Source organism: Cryptomeria japonica, chromosome 1, assembly GCF_030272615.1.
Source record: "Cryptomeria japonica chromosome 1, Sugi_1.0, whole genome shotgun sequence".
Classification (NCBI taxonomy): domain Eukaryota; kingdom Viridiplantae; phylum Streptophyta; class Pinopsida; order Cupressales; family Cupressaceae; genus Cryptomeria; species Cryptomeria japonica.
The window spans coordinates 441,121,967-441,136,788 of record NC_081405.1 but is presented as its reverse complement, the minus strand read 5'-3'; the positions used below and the strand labels follow the sequence as shown (position 1 = coordinate 441,136,788).

General features: G+C 35.3%; 1 protein-coding gene across 1 annotated transcript in view; it reads left to right on the top strand.

Moving 5' to 3' along the window:
* The window catches only part of LOC131064760 (protoporphyrinogen oxidase 1, chloroplastic), a 110,209-nt gene that overhangs the window by 63,888 nt on the left and 31,499 nt on the right, over nucleotides 1-14,822 (top strand). Inside the window, exons 7-8 of the mRNA XM_057999031.2 lie at nucleotides 8,447-8,606; nucleotides 14,715-14,818. Coding sequence (XP_057855014.2) covers nucleotides 8,447-8,606; nucleotides 14,715-14,818 — 264 coding nt within the window. The remainder of the gene's footprint in view (nucleotides 1-8,446; nucleotides 8,607-14,714; nucleotides 14,819-14,822) is intronic.

The window sequence follows — 14,822 nt, the reverse complement described above, 5'->3', positions numbered from 1 at the left end:
GCATGGAGTTCACTGCCCCAAAGAACAAATTATTGTCCAAGACCTTTCAAGATGAAAAGAGTAGGAAACATGATAACAAAGCAAACATTCAGCCCAAAGAGTTCTCCTCGAAGGTGGAAGATGACTTCAAAAAGGAGCTTAGGAAGAAAAATCTTGTTTCTCATGTAAGGAACAATGGGCCCCATTACATAAGTGTTTGGAAAAGGGAAAACTTGTCAATTGGAGGCATATTCAGTTGATAAATCCATATCAGAAAATTCACACCAGCAAGCTAGAGCAGAGGAAAGTGAAGAAGAGGAATCAACAGAGGCATCTGGGGAAGAGAAGGGAAGTGGATCATACTTGCTAGACTCTTTAGTCTCAAAATAAATGATTTCTTCAGAGTTAGAGGAATCTTGAAAGGGTAGCAAATTGTTGCTCTTATTGACACTAGAGCTACTCATAATTTCATTGATGAAGACATTGTTGCACGTGGGCTCAAGACTAAAAAATTTGTAGGTTTTACAATCATGGTTGCAAATGGTCACACTATGTATTGCACGAGGAAGATTCCTCAATTGAGGCTCCTATTGAATCACTACGAAGTCAATGATGATTTTTTATATTGTGAATATAGGAGGCACAAATGTTGTTCTTGGTATGTAGTGGCTTCGTTCTCTTTGTGAGATCACCTTGAGCTTAATATCTATGGAGCTGAAATTTCAGAATGAGGGTAGAATGGTAGTGTTGAGAGGAATGACAAAGGAGGGATCCCATATAGCTTCATGAAAAATGATACAGGGAGTATTCGATCATTGGTCAAAACGAAGCCACAACAAGGAGGTAACAATGATTTCAGATTTGAGTTAGTCCCTTATTTGATATGGTTGTAGAGCTATCATTTTATAATCCTCTTTTTGGGATGCATGTTGATAGTTTAAGGGAAGAACAGGTTCCTAATGATGGTTTGCTTCCTGTGATGGATTATGATGGATGGAATCAATAAGGCATAATGGATGACTGTGGATTCACCACAAGGAGAGGAGTACTTCGTGACTTTGAGGTTGATGGGCATCAATGTGGTGGAGCCACTTTGGAGGTGAGTATCTATATCTAAGATCATATGCATGGGTTGTTGGGAATTAAAGATGATGGGAGAGACATACCATGGGAGGTTATGGGTCAAAAATGTGAAAAGAATGCTGTTGTTGTCTCTTTTTATAGTCATTTTACGAGTTCATTTCTGTTCATACAAGTGGATTGGAGAGAGGTTTTGAACAAAACTCGGATCTCTTCTTTGTTGGTGACTCATGGAAGTTGGTTTTCAGCTGGGGATGATCAGAAATCTCATTTTGACCAAGGATTTTCAGCATTGCAGCTTTGTTCTTCTTTTTGGGTGTTGAATTTTGAAAAATCAGACTTGAACAGCTGCAAATTTAAGCATTTTTAGACCATTCAGCCTCTTGACAGGGTTAATTTTTGGTTTTGCATGAAAAGAGTAAGTGTTGCAGCTAACTGGTTCAATGTTGGATGGGTATTTGAGCATCAATTAAGGGTTATTTCTTGTTTCCATCTTGCACTTACGGTTGGGATGACAGATTGCTTTTTAATAACCATTATTCTGGAGTGTAGAGTGTTGAAAATGAGGGAGTTGACATTAATTTTTTTCAAGCATATGCCTTTGGTGCCATGGGTTTGTGATTATGGAGAGCAATTTTCTGAGGAGTAAATGTTTTATTATTCACTTAAGTGTTTGAATATTTAAAAGGTGTTTTTTTGTTCCCCAAGTTGGACACCTAGGAGATGCGGGGGACTTAAGTTTTAAAATGTTATGGGGGCTTTTCTAGGGAAAATAAAGGATTTGAATTTTAAAATGCCCTAATATCCTCCAAACTCTATATTATAAATTAGAATTTTGACTCTCATTTCTCTTACTCAAAGTTTGCACACTTCGGAGATAATTTTGGAATGGATAGAGGAGTTCTTCCAGCAGTTGTTGAGGATGAAAACCCTCTTTAATCTTACTATTTTTGGTGTTGAGACCATCATAGCTGGTCTGGAGTTTTTGATAGCAAATTGGAGTTGAGTTTTTGGGGGTGTTTGCAGGTTCATCTGGGAGTGTTGTAGTGTTCTTTATTTAGTTGTTGGAGCAGGCCATACCCCTTGTTGAAGCTGATTAGGGCAATGGTCAAGATTAATTTTTTCCATGTAATGCACCAAAGATTTTCAGACTTCTAGGTGACCCTTTTGTATAATATTTCAAGTGACTTGCAGATGGTTATGGGATTTTCTCAAGGGTTTCGTGCACATATAGGCCATACAGGCAAGTTGAGGGAGCGGCACGAGAGTTCCTAAGCTTGGTCGATTAGGTTTGGTGAATATTTCTACAAACAAAGTGAGATGTCGAGCTTTTTGGGGTGAAAACAGCACCTTCAGAGGGAGTGATGAATTTTCTAGCTTTGTTGCCCCGTTGCAGCACTCCAGTCTGAGAGGAAGATAGTTGAAGTAGCATTTTCAGATTTGTAGGTTGCTGGGTTTCTGATCTTAGCAGTGCCGAGTCTAACGAAAGCATGAAGACAATACACCCAGTTGGGTGGTCTTCCCATGATGAGGAAATGATAGTTTTGGACGTTGCTGTTAGCTGTACAACTGCCATTTGCTACAGCAGGTCTGTAACCAGCATATAATGCCTTTTTCTCAAGGTATTTAGTTGAAGTTTCAGTGAATGCTTGGTGTTATATATTTCTTCCTACGTTTACATTTATCCAACAAATCTGAAACAGTTTGAATTTATGCAAGAAAAAAACATCACTGTGAATCTTGTAATAGCAGAGATAATATATTGCCCAACATGTCTGAGATTGTAATAAACAGTCCTGTTATGAGTTTTCAGCTACATTTCCAGATCTGGGAGCTTTCTTTAATGTCATTTCCAAGGTACCTATGCTATGAGACTCTTGATTAACTTCCTCATGTAATGGAGTATCAATTATATGGTTTATGTCTCAAATTAATGTGTAACAGCAGTTGTAATGAACCATGAAAGTTGATTACAGTCCTTTATGACAGCAAGGAAGCATTTGTGCATTCAGTAGCATTCAATATTTGATCTTTGTTGTGAAATCTTGTTTGGAAAATCGTTCTCAAAAAGAAAACAAATGAGGGGTGTTACTATAGTTGGCTCCACCTAAAGAGGGTGAGGATATTAAGGGCGTGGACTCTCCCAAGTAGGTAATAGCTGTATAAGAATTTCTTAATGATAATTTGGATCAACATCCAAATGACATAGAAACAGGAAGCCCAAGTCATGATGGCAATGTTGATTTGGATGAAGAGGTTTCTAAAAAGAGACCATAGTGGATGAATGAATGAATGAAGGAGTTTTAATGACGTCCACGAGACCCAACGATCTAAGGGACCAGATGCTCCAAATTAGCCCAATTTTAGGTTCTAAGAGATTCGCCATTTTGTGAAGCTTTGACTTTTCAAAAAGATCGTTCAACTGCCCACTTTTAGTTCGTTGACAAATTGGCTGCGAATGTCTTCATACGCTGCACACTCCATAATGAAATGCCATTCTATTTCTACTGCTCTCTCTGTTTACAAAAAATGTACGTTCTTTCTTCCCAATCTTCTTTTGGCACCTTCCATCTACTTGTTTCACATCTCAAGTGATGAGATCCAGTTCTTAATTGAGCCATTAGAATTTTGGCCTTTCCATTGATCGCGGATCTCAAGTATTCTTTTTCATCATGCTCCCAAGTAGGGTTGAGCTCTTTAATATAGTACACTTTTTTTCTACCTAGCTGGTTTGTCCACATGGCATTCCTGAATTCCTCTAACTAGCTGGTTTGTCCACATGGCATTCCTGAATTTCTCTAACACCCACTTTTTTATCTCCCCTTTGCTGCTGGGACAATCATGTAAATTTATGCCCCACTTGTTCAACCACTTGCTATTTTGTTTCTTCCAAGTCTTTTTCCTACGACTTAAATCCTCTTCGACAATCAAGTTGGGCCACCGATGCTTATCCATACTTTCTACCTTTTTTAAGTAGCATAATACCCGAATGACCACCAAAGTCTCAATTGGATACATGTCAGCTTCAGCCAAGAGAACATCATAAGGTATTGTTGATTTGACTTTGAGGCTGCTAGTGATTAGATGTTTTTGAATTCTCTCTATTTGTCTCCATTTGAGGTTAGACATGCTATTCCCCCAAACTTCGCACCCATATAAGATAACTGGAACCACTAATAAACCGAAAAGGGTTTTCTTAGTCTTCCAATCCGACAGTTCAGCTTTCCTCCATCTGTTTTGAAGAAGGTATAGAGCTCTCCAACCTCCTTGGATCCTCTTTGATCTACATGTTTCCCAGCCGAGCCTATTGTGAAAATTAATTCCTAAGTACTTGTATTCCGCCACTACCTCCAAGGGGCTGCCCTCAAATATAAAATCAACTTACTGCTTTTTCTTTTTCAAAGAAAAGATCATTACTTTGGTTTTGCTGGTATTCACTTGCATCCCAACCTCCTGACAAAATAACTCAAGAGCCCTCAAATGCTCTCTCAAACCTTGTGCGGATTTTGCAATAAGAATAAGATCATTTGCATATAGAAGCAATTTCACCACGTATCCAGCCAGTTGGATACCTTCCCAATTAGTGTTGTTTAACCGCTCTTCAAGCTTATCAATATATAAGCCAAACAATGTGGGAGATAAAGGACACCCTTGTTTGACCCCGATGTCACTGCTGAAACATTCAGACATCCCATTTTTAGTTCTGATTTTAGCTCTAACTTGTTCATACAGTTTGTGGACAGCAGCCCTAAGCTCTTTTGGAACCCCAAGTTCTTCCATTCTACACCAAAGTTTATCTATAGGAATGGTGTCAAAAGCTTGTTTTTAAATCCACGAAGCAACAAAAGGCTTCTTCACCCTAGCTGTCCCAAACTTTTTAAATAAAATGCCTTAGAGTTATGCAATGGTCAATGGTGGAGTGTTTAGGTCAGAAACCGGCCTGCCCTCTAGCTCTTTTTCCCTCTTTTTTTGCCCATTTACTGATCCTTCGTTCTAGCATGCTCCCAAAAAGTTTTCCAAAGAGAGGGTTGACCATAATAGTATGATAATTAGAAGGGTAATTGATGTTTCCACTTTTGTGGAGAGGAATAACCACACTAGTTGTCCATTCAACTAGGAAGATGTTTTGAGTAACTTCATTAAAGATCTTGATATGTGGAGCTAGGAGGTCAACTCCCCATTTTAAAAATTCTGCCTGTAGCCCATCAATATCTTGTGCTTTACCACTTGCCAAATTTTTTATACCTTGTTTGATGTCTATTACTGAAAAAAGCTTAGCTGAAGTGTCAATTGTGGGTGGATTCATTTTCTCATTTTTTCGTTCATAGAGGAGCTTTGCATAATCCATCCACTGGGCATCTGTGATCATATTTTCTGCTTGTTTTTTCTTTTCTTGTAGCTCCCTCCAAAATCCTTTGGGGTTATGTTTCCCCAAAGCAATTAGCTCCTTCCTTCTAGAAATTACATATCTTTCTTTTTTAGATTTTATCAATTGCTTGTATATTAACTTGTCTTCCTTGTTTGAGTCTTTCCCTTTAAGGGATTTTTTTGCAGCCTTGCACTCTTTGTCATACCAAGGATTAGCTGGAAAGGTATTTGACACCTTCTTCACAGATTTAGAACGTTTACACACCTTCAAAGCTTTGTGTATTAAAGGGATCAGCATGTTACTGCGTACATACTCTTTTTCCCTTGTTCTCTATATTGATTTTTGCCATTTGCAATTGTTTTTCTAGAGCTGCCTTGAAGAGTTCTTGGTTTTCTTGATTTATAAGGGTTTTACCTTGTGTGCTGGCCTTCTTGTGTGAGTGTTGGCTCTTCTTTTCATGTGAGCCTTTAGTATTTATGCCAAACTTAATACAAAGAGGCATATGATTAGAATTCAGCTCTATGGGACAACCTTCAATGGAGAAGTCTATTAACTTGGAAATAGAGTTTTGAGAACATATTACGTAATCTACCACCTTTGTCTGTGATGTTCAGGATGATGAAATGACCGAGTATAGATCATCCAGAGGCAAGAGCAAGAACACAGTTAACTTTTCTCTTATGGCCAATCTTTAGGGAGTGTGTGAGGCCCAAGTATTCGTAGAGGCAAAAGGAAAAATTGGATGAGAAAAGTCCATAGAAATAGAACATAAGAGTTATATGAAAAATAAGACTTAGGTTCTTTCAAATCTTCTATTGGGGAAGAAACCCATTGGCTGTAAATGGGTGTACAAAGTCAAGTACAAAGTTGATGGTACTCTTGACAAGTACAAAGTAGATGCTACTTGTGACAAGTGCAAAGTATGGCTGGGTGCAAAAGGGTTCTCACCAAAGAGAAGGAATTGACTATGAGGAGACCTTTGCTCCAACAAAAATGACTATCATCCATTTAGTTTTGGCCATGGTAGCTATGTTTGGCTAGAAAGTCCATCAAATGGATGTAAAAAGTGCCTTCCTCAATGGTGATTGGAGGACGTGTACATGTATTACCTCAAGTTTTTCAAGTTGCAGGAAGGGAGGATTAAATATGCAAATTGAAGAAAGCTCTATATGGCATGAAGAAAGCACCTAGGGCATGGTACATTGAAAGTGACAAGTATTTGGTTGACTAAGGATTCTAGAGAAGTCCTTTTGATCCAAACTCTATGTCAAAAGCATAAGTAATGCCATCATTTTGCTAGTCATTTATTTAGATGATATCATCATTATAGGTAGTGAGGAGCATTTGATTGAACAAAACAATTGTAATGTAAGTGCAAATTTTGACATGACTTAGGCCTCCTACATTATTGCCTAGGTGTAGAAGTTTGTCAAATAGGTGCTGGCATTTTTATTTTTCAATCTAAATATGCTAGGAGTTTGCTCGACAAGTTTAGTACGACGGATTGCAAAATCTCGCCTACACCTATGGAGAAAGGGTTGAAGATTTCAGCCAAAATAGACTCAAAAGTAGTAAATGGGTTAGCATTTAGGCAACTAGTGGACAGCCTTGTCTATCTTACAGCCACTAGACCTGATTTGAGCTATGTTGTGAGTTTCATTTCTAGATTCATGATAGCACCAAAGGCAAAACATGGGGTTGCAGCTAAGAGGGTGTTGAGATATGTGAAAGGGACATTTGAATTTGGCATTTTGTATAGTAGAAGTGAAGATCCTAGGTTGGTTGAGTTCACAAATTCAGATTGGGCAAGTTCTGTTGATGACAAAAAACCCACTTTTGGATGTGTTTTTAACCTCGACATGGGTGGAGTCACATGGACTAGCAAGAAGCAGCAGGCAGTAGCTGTTTCCTCAAAAGAAGTAGAGTATCGAGGAATAGTAAAAGCATCATGTGAGGCAGTATGGCTTTGAAAGATGCTTGCAGACATGTAAATGTCTCAAGCAAGGCCTTCACCCTTGTTTTGTGACAATCAAGGGTTGCTAAAGCTTGCCAATAATCTACTGTTCCATGAGCATACCAAACATGTGGAACTTCATTGTCATTTCATCAGGCAACTTGTAGAAGACGGATTGGTTATATCCGAATATTGGCCTTATGGGGATCAAACTACATACATTCTTACCAAGTCTTTGAGTCCTGTCTAATTTGTAAAATTTCAGGATAAACCTGGTGTAGTTAGTAGATTGACCATAAAAGGAGGCTATTAAAGTATTATTGTAATATTTAGTTTATAGTGATCAATTAGTCTTTAGGAATGTTTTTTAATTCTTTTAGTTGTTGTTCTTATCCTTTTCTTTCATTAGTTGTTGTTCTTATCTTGTACGAATAAAGCTTTTGTAACTCTTATTTAAGGAGACTTCCGCTCCTTAGTTTAACATCGAATATCTTGGTAATCATTTTGTATTGTATTTTCTGTAATACCCTGCACATTTTAAACACAAAAATCAAGCTATGTGACAACCAATTTGATATTTTATTGTTTTTATTGGAGCTGTAAGATCTTTTAGGGATTCTAAAATGAAAGCTTTAATGAATGAACTTGTACCTGTCCTTAATGCTGTTCTTGGGATTGATCAAAGATGAAATGGCTATTAAAATATACCCCCTATTCTGTAAGGAACTAAAACATCAATTAAAGTGAGTTGGAGAATAATCTCAAGACCCTTTTATAGGAACTGCTATATATTGAACAAAGTTAAACTTTTAATTGTATTATTCAGTATTGTGAACTTTGCACGTGTTTCACATTTTCCTCAAGTTCGTGGCCTTTCAAGGTTTTAATGAATATTGATTTCTTTTCTTTACAATGTCAGATTCATTTGTAACATTATTCGCTTTTTAGCAGTTGATTTCTTCAGCATTTGACAGTTGAATCAATTCTTCACATTGTTTTGTCAATTACACGAGACGATAAATTTTTCTGAAAATGTTAATTGTTGTGAATTTACTCATTTATAGGTAACTGCTGCGGATGCTCTCTCACAGTTTTACTATCCACCAGTGGCTGCAGTTTCAATCTCCTACCCTAAGTCTGCAATTAGAAATAAATGCCTGATCAATGGGGAGCTGAAAGGATTCGGGCAGCTGCACCCCCGCAGCCAAGGCATTGAGACACTAGGTATCATCGACACTCCATTTCTTGTAAGAGATAATAAGACATTGGATACATGTCAGATACTATGATTCTTTTTGAATGTCAGCATTTGATCTTCTTTATAATTAAAAATTTCATCTTGATTGTTGTTTTGCATTTTTTCAAGCATTAAATTTGGTCATCTTTGATTAGATAACTTAGGTCTTAAAATACGTGACAGCCTATTTCCTGAAATCTTATTATATAATATTTTGTAAATAGGTACTATGATTGCAGCTTAGTTAATCCTCATTAATCTACACTAACACATAGTGCAAGTGTTCACTGACAAATATAGGGTATCTTAGCAAGATTTGTTTGTCTTTGCTTTTTGTTTATTTGGACATTGTTTTGTTTGCATTTCTTAAATAATAAGACTTCTATTTTAGTTATGCCATGTGAAGCAATTTATATGTATTTTTTGGCAATCGATTAAGGAATCATTTAGACATTGATAATGTAAATTTTAATAAGGAAAGCATATTGTACATATAAAGAAAGCAATGATGACATGCTTGGTAGAATACTTATAAAGATTCAATGTGCATGCTCCATTGCAAATGGCTCTATCATTGGGATTTACAAAGAACTTGATGTTGTTGCTAGTTTTTGCAAGTTTCCTTAAATCGTGTGAAGCTTAATAAAATTATTCACTCTTTTTATCTCCAATAAAGCTCTTTCTAAGTTATAATTTTAATATTGGTTGTTAGTGGTTTAGAATGTCCTTTTAGGTCAATACAATACGAAACATGTAAGGTAGAACCTTCATATCAATTTAAAGGGAAGCTCATTTTCAACAATCAAGGAAATGATAACATAAACAATATAAACAAATCTAAGGGAGACCTATCTTTTTGTTTGCAGGCTAGGGCACAAGGCTATTCAGAACTTTTGGACAAGATGAGAGGTTTTATGACTTTTGCCTAACATTGATAACCTAAACAATTAGCAATGCTCACACTTTTTAGCTAAACATGGAAACCAGCATGAGTACAATTGTAGATTCAAGGAGACCTGCAAAGTGCAAACTCAATAAACGAATTTGATTTACCTAAGCACACATACATAAAATTCACAAGTAAACTTTGAATAGCAATTTTAGTATCACATAGACTTACCAAATTATATTGAAAATCTAAGTGCCAATAACACTTACCTATAAGTATTTAGAAGCTTTTTATGCATGCAATTAATTCAAGATAAATGAAAAGAACAGTGCAGTTTCTACACCAAAAATAGTTTACTTGCTATAACTCATAATATACAATTATTCTCAAATACATCAAATAAAATCAGAAATCTTAAAATTGATTCTGTCAAAAATAACAAAGTTTATATGAATAGGTTATATAGAAAGAAAGGAAGAAATTATATTAAATTGTAATGTCCATAGATGACCAAAAGTAGGTCAATGGAACTATAAGTTACAGCCATTAGCGATAGAAATCTCTAAGAAGAGAGAACCATTGAATCAAAATAATAGTACATAAGATAAAATAATACATTGTGCTGCTAACAATACAAAAAGGATATCCTTGAATAGGTCTTCCAGAGGGTCATCTCAAAAATAGCTGATCTTTGAGTAGACACAATCAAGAATAGGGATGGTCCAAAATTAGACAGCTAAAAATAGCTACCCTAGAACCCCACCCGATGTAGTTTGTGTATTATGCCTTGATTATGTTGTGTTCATATAGTTATTTCTGATTATGTTTTAATTACTTGTTGATTTGTAGTAGTTGTTAAAAGCTAATTTCTAAGTAATTGTTGACAATTGTGTTTTACTTGGCAACTATCAAGGGTTTTCAATAGATTTCTCATAATTAGGGAAGGTGGTCTGATTTTGGTAATGCTCTTTGGTCTACAATTTTATGTATAAGCAACATAATAAATGAATAAAGCAATCTTTGATATTAGTCCAAAACTTTTTGGTATAATTCTATTTATCTCAATTAACTTTTTGTTTATTCTCCAATAGATACTAGTTACTAATTGTAAATAATCATTTGGCTCCATTGCCTTTGAGAATTCAAGTAGATTTAACCAGGGTTGCGTTGGTCCTTAAAGATGGCCATAAAAACGAGAAATAGTTGAGCAGCTGGTGGGATCAAACTAACAAAGAGAGGATGATCTTACAAAAGATCTTTTATATTTGTGGGATATATTTGTAAAAGAGAACATACATGAAGAAGCTGAAATAAAACAAATCTTGTAGAAGACAATTTGGAATAAGCTAGCGGCGATCGAAGAAGTGGACACAGTACTAGATTTTCTCCCTAGGATCCTTGCATGACAATTTTATTATTTTATAAGACTTGCATTTTGAATGAAATCTTGAGGCACAGAAACAAGTAAATTAGTATTATGAAGATATAAGTTGTCATGAAAAAGAGGAACAAAGCATAGATTGGTGTTGTACTCATAATTAATGCCCATATTTCCCAACATAGACAGCAAGAGACTACAAAGTAGTTAAGGAGTGGAGCAAACAATCAAACTATCTCTAAGACTGGTAGAACAAAGAAAGTAGAGAAGAAAACATGAGAGGTAGCCGAAGAGATTCACACAATACAAATTCAAAGCTCAATTCTATCTCGAAGCAGATTTTTGGAGTTAGAGCTTTATTTAGAGTTGTAGTCAAGAGGAAATATATCAAAACACACAACCTAGTCTTAATAACCATACAAAGGAATAGTGGGTACAAACAGCTAGACATCTTCCATTACCAGATGAAGAGTGTTGAGCTTGCAAACGTACTTTAGTTTGATGTGGAATGAGCATTAAAACCCTCCCACACCTTTTTTTTTTGCTTGTATGGCGTTGAAACTTGAACAATAAATCTACAAACAATCAAATTTGTGCTCAAAGGATGTAGTACACTAATCTCTTTACAAGGAATGATTTTCATTTTGATTCTTTTGGAAATGCTTGAATGGTGTTGAAATTTTGTGGTTTAATTGTCAATAGTTAGGCTTGTGCTTGAAAAGTGATGAAAAAGCTCGTGTATTAAGAGAATTTGATGAAGCCTTGATCACCGGCACCTTTGATTTCTAGAAAGGATGGCTTTTTAAGCCTTAAAATGACTAGATATGGCAGCTTTATGTCATACCTTTGCAAGAAACTTTTGAAGTTGTAAATTATGAAGTGAAGCTTTATGCATATATATGCAAATTCTATGCTTTCAAACTGTTCTCACCCTTCCTTTACATCCAATTAAACTTGGGTACCCAATTTATCTTCATTTCGTCTTTGTTTAACAATTAAAACATTCTATTTTAATCCATGGTGGAACCTTTCAGCTATAAGCACCAAGTAGAGGAAATCATGAAAATTGGTGCTAGGTGGAAGTATCTCCACTTGAAGCCAAGTGGAACTTTTGGTCACTTAACAGTAGGTGAAGGTTTTCATAACTTGACATCAAGTGGGGAATTTGACTTTTAGACATAAGAAAATGAAAACTATGAAAGTTGGTACTAGGTAGAAGTTCCTTGTCTTGATGACAAGTGAGGATATTGATCATTTAATGGCCAGTGGAACTTTTAGGTACTCAATGCCTATTTGAAGAAATTTTTAAATGATTATGTAAATAATATTCAAATTTATGTTCAAAATCTAAAGATAATAGATTTTGTCTCTCTTTTATTTTCTAAGAAGACTTTCTTTCTATATTTACTTGAAGATATATTCAATATTTTATTGCTGGTTACTGATCGTAATTTCCTTTGTATTGCAGATCATTGTATAGAACATTAATTGATTTCGATATCTTTCTACAGCACTCGAATGGCATATATATATGTAAATTACCTTTGATCAAGGCATGCCTTGACCGGGCATGTCTCTTGACATGTCCGATCAAGACATGTCTTGATCGTATGAAGTAGATGCCGTTTCATAACAAATAATAACAAACTTTGTTTATACCCGATACCAATCGGTGTCATTTCAGATGCTAATGATTATTGATTAACCCGATAACAATCGGTTTATTATAAGTGCAGATCGATAACCAAAATCGGTGATAGTTATCATACACGATAACTATGATATGCAATATTAATACGATCTGATCTGAAACATATGAACACGATCAATGGCAAGTTTGTATATGCTGTTTAAGTATCGATATATGCAAATCGATACTTGAAATCATGAAATATATATGAAGATGATTATAACAAGTTTATTCAATCAAACTGATTGATCAACATAAAGTCTACCATTTGTTTTGTAATTTCATCGATAAGGTAGATGATTGAATGAGAGATAAATGAAGTCTCTCATTCAATCATTTATCTGACCGACGCTACTTAGTTTCAACAGATTAACTCAAAACTTTGAATTTCCTTCAAATTTCTCTTTTCATTTTAAAAAAATTGACCTTGATATAAATTTCATTTCTTATTGCCTTTCGTCTTTTTGAATTCTATTTTCTTGTGATGAAGCTTGAAACTGCCTTAATAACCTTTTGCCAAAAAAGTAGAAAAAGAAAAAAGCTACTTTTTAAAAGTAGAAACTTTTGATTTTTGTATTTCTCTCCTCAATCCGGGACATTGCAAAAAAGAAAACAGTACCTTTTTCTAGAAATAGGAAGTTTGAACTCTAGTGAACATTGAAATGGTCTGTCTTGAATTTTGAATGCAGTGGCAATTTCATGCTTGGAAAATGATGCACAATTATGATTCTGCCTCAACAAGCCAGAGAAGATTTGCCCTGACCTCAATCCTTCTTGCCTTTGCTTGGCATCTGCCACCATACTGTTTCTTTTAACTTACTTCTTTCTTTCCTCTACTCGTGTTGGAGTCTCCTTCATGATTTAAAACTTGATAATCTTCATGAAGAACAACTTACATGCATTGTTAATAAACCAAGCCAAACCAACACCTAAGGACTTGGTTATTATGACAGTAAAGGGAACATAGTTGACATTGATGTGACTAGAGTTACTTGGCATTTGGCTTATAATGATTGATCTTGAAGTTTTTAAGGGGTAGCACTTTTGGATACCAACAAGTTTAACAAAAATAGACTAGGTTTAATAGATTTAAATATCTACAAAATCTTGCATATAGATTCTACTCATGCTATTGCCATGATTGTTTCTTCTATGTGACCTTCAAACTTCATCATCCTTATTGTCTTTGTAATTGCACATTCCTTGTGACCTTCGGAATTTTTTGTTTAACATATTTTTGTGAATCATGACCACTTTCTCATGCACAAACAACTCATGAAAATCAATTATTGTGCTTTATGCCTTTCTCAAACATGCATTTTCACTATAAGGTTGTTTGCCTCATTTACGTCTTGATTTTCGGAATAGTACAATTTTTTTTGCATGATTTGGGATCATGTGATCTAGCATTTGTTGTCTTGTGATTTTGACAAATACTAATGTGCAACTGTGTAACTGCTACCTGTGATGCAGCTTACTTCCTTTTGTGCAGTTTTTCTATTGATATCTCATAGAAGCTCAAATAATTGAACAAAGTAAGGTGTAGATTCATTGTGGATAACTTGGAGTGCATTCAAGAGGGATTGAAGTGTATGAACACCACCCTGTACAATAGGTTATTTAATCATCTTTTGGCAATTCCATACAAAAATGTGTGTTTTTTAATATCTTGAAATATTTCTGTATGCCAGTATAAAATATGAAAAATCTAATGGATCAACATGACAGTTAAGTACGACCAATTGAATTTTCTATTATCAACTGCCCATATGTCCATTGGATTTGGCTAAACAACTATACTCCTATAGATTAACTAGTTTAGTAGCATAAACATGAGATGCATTACAATTACATGAACTAATCATTATTAATTTATTATTGCAAACAACTAGAACACTATATCTGGTAGTAAAAACATGGACTCCATATATCATGCTTGGGCTTGTAATTCTACCTTTAATTTTTTGCTTGTGTTTATCCTTTCAATGTGTTCATCTTTGAAATGAGATATTTGTATTTGAGCACAGTGGCTATTCTATGCTTTCTTTTCTAAGCATATTGCAGAACTTCCAGGAAACAGAAAACTGAATCTATTAACTTTGATGATAGAAATTGAGATTATATGTGGCCTTGTGCAGGAACAATATATAGTTCTTCACTCTTTCCTGGTCGTGCTCCTCCAGATAGGGTGCTTCTTCTTAACTTCATTGGAGGTGCAACTAATCCTGATATTGCAGAAAGGGTAG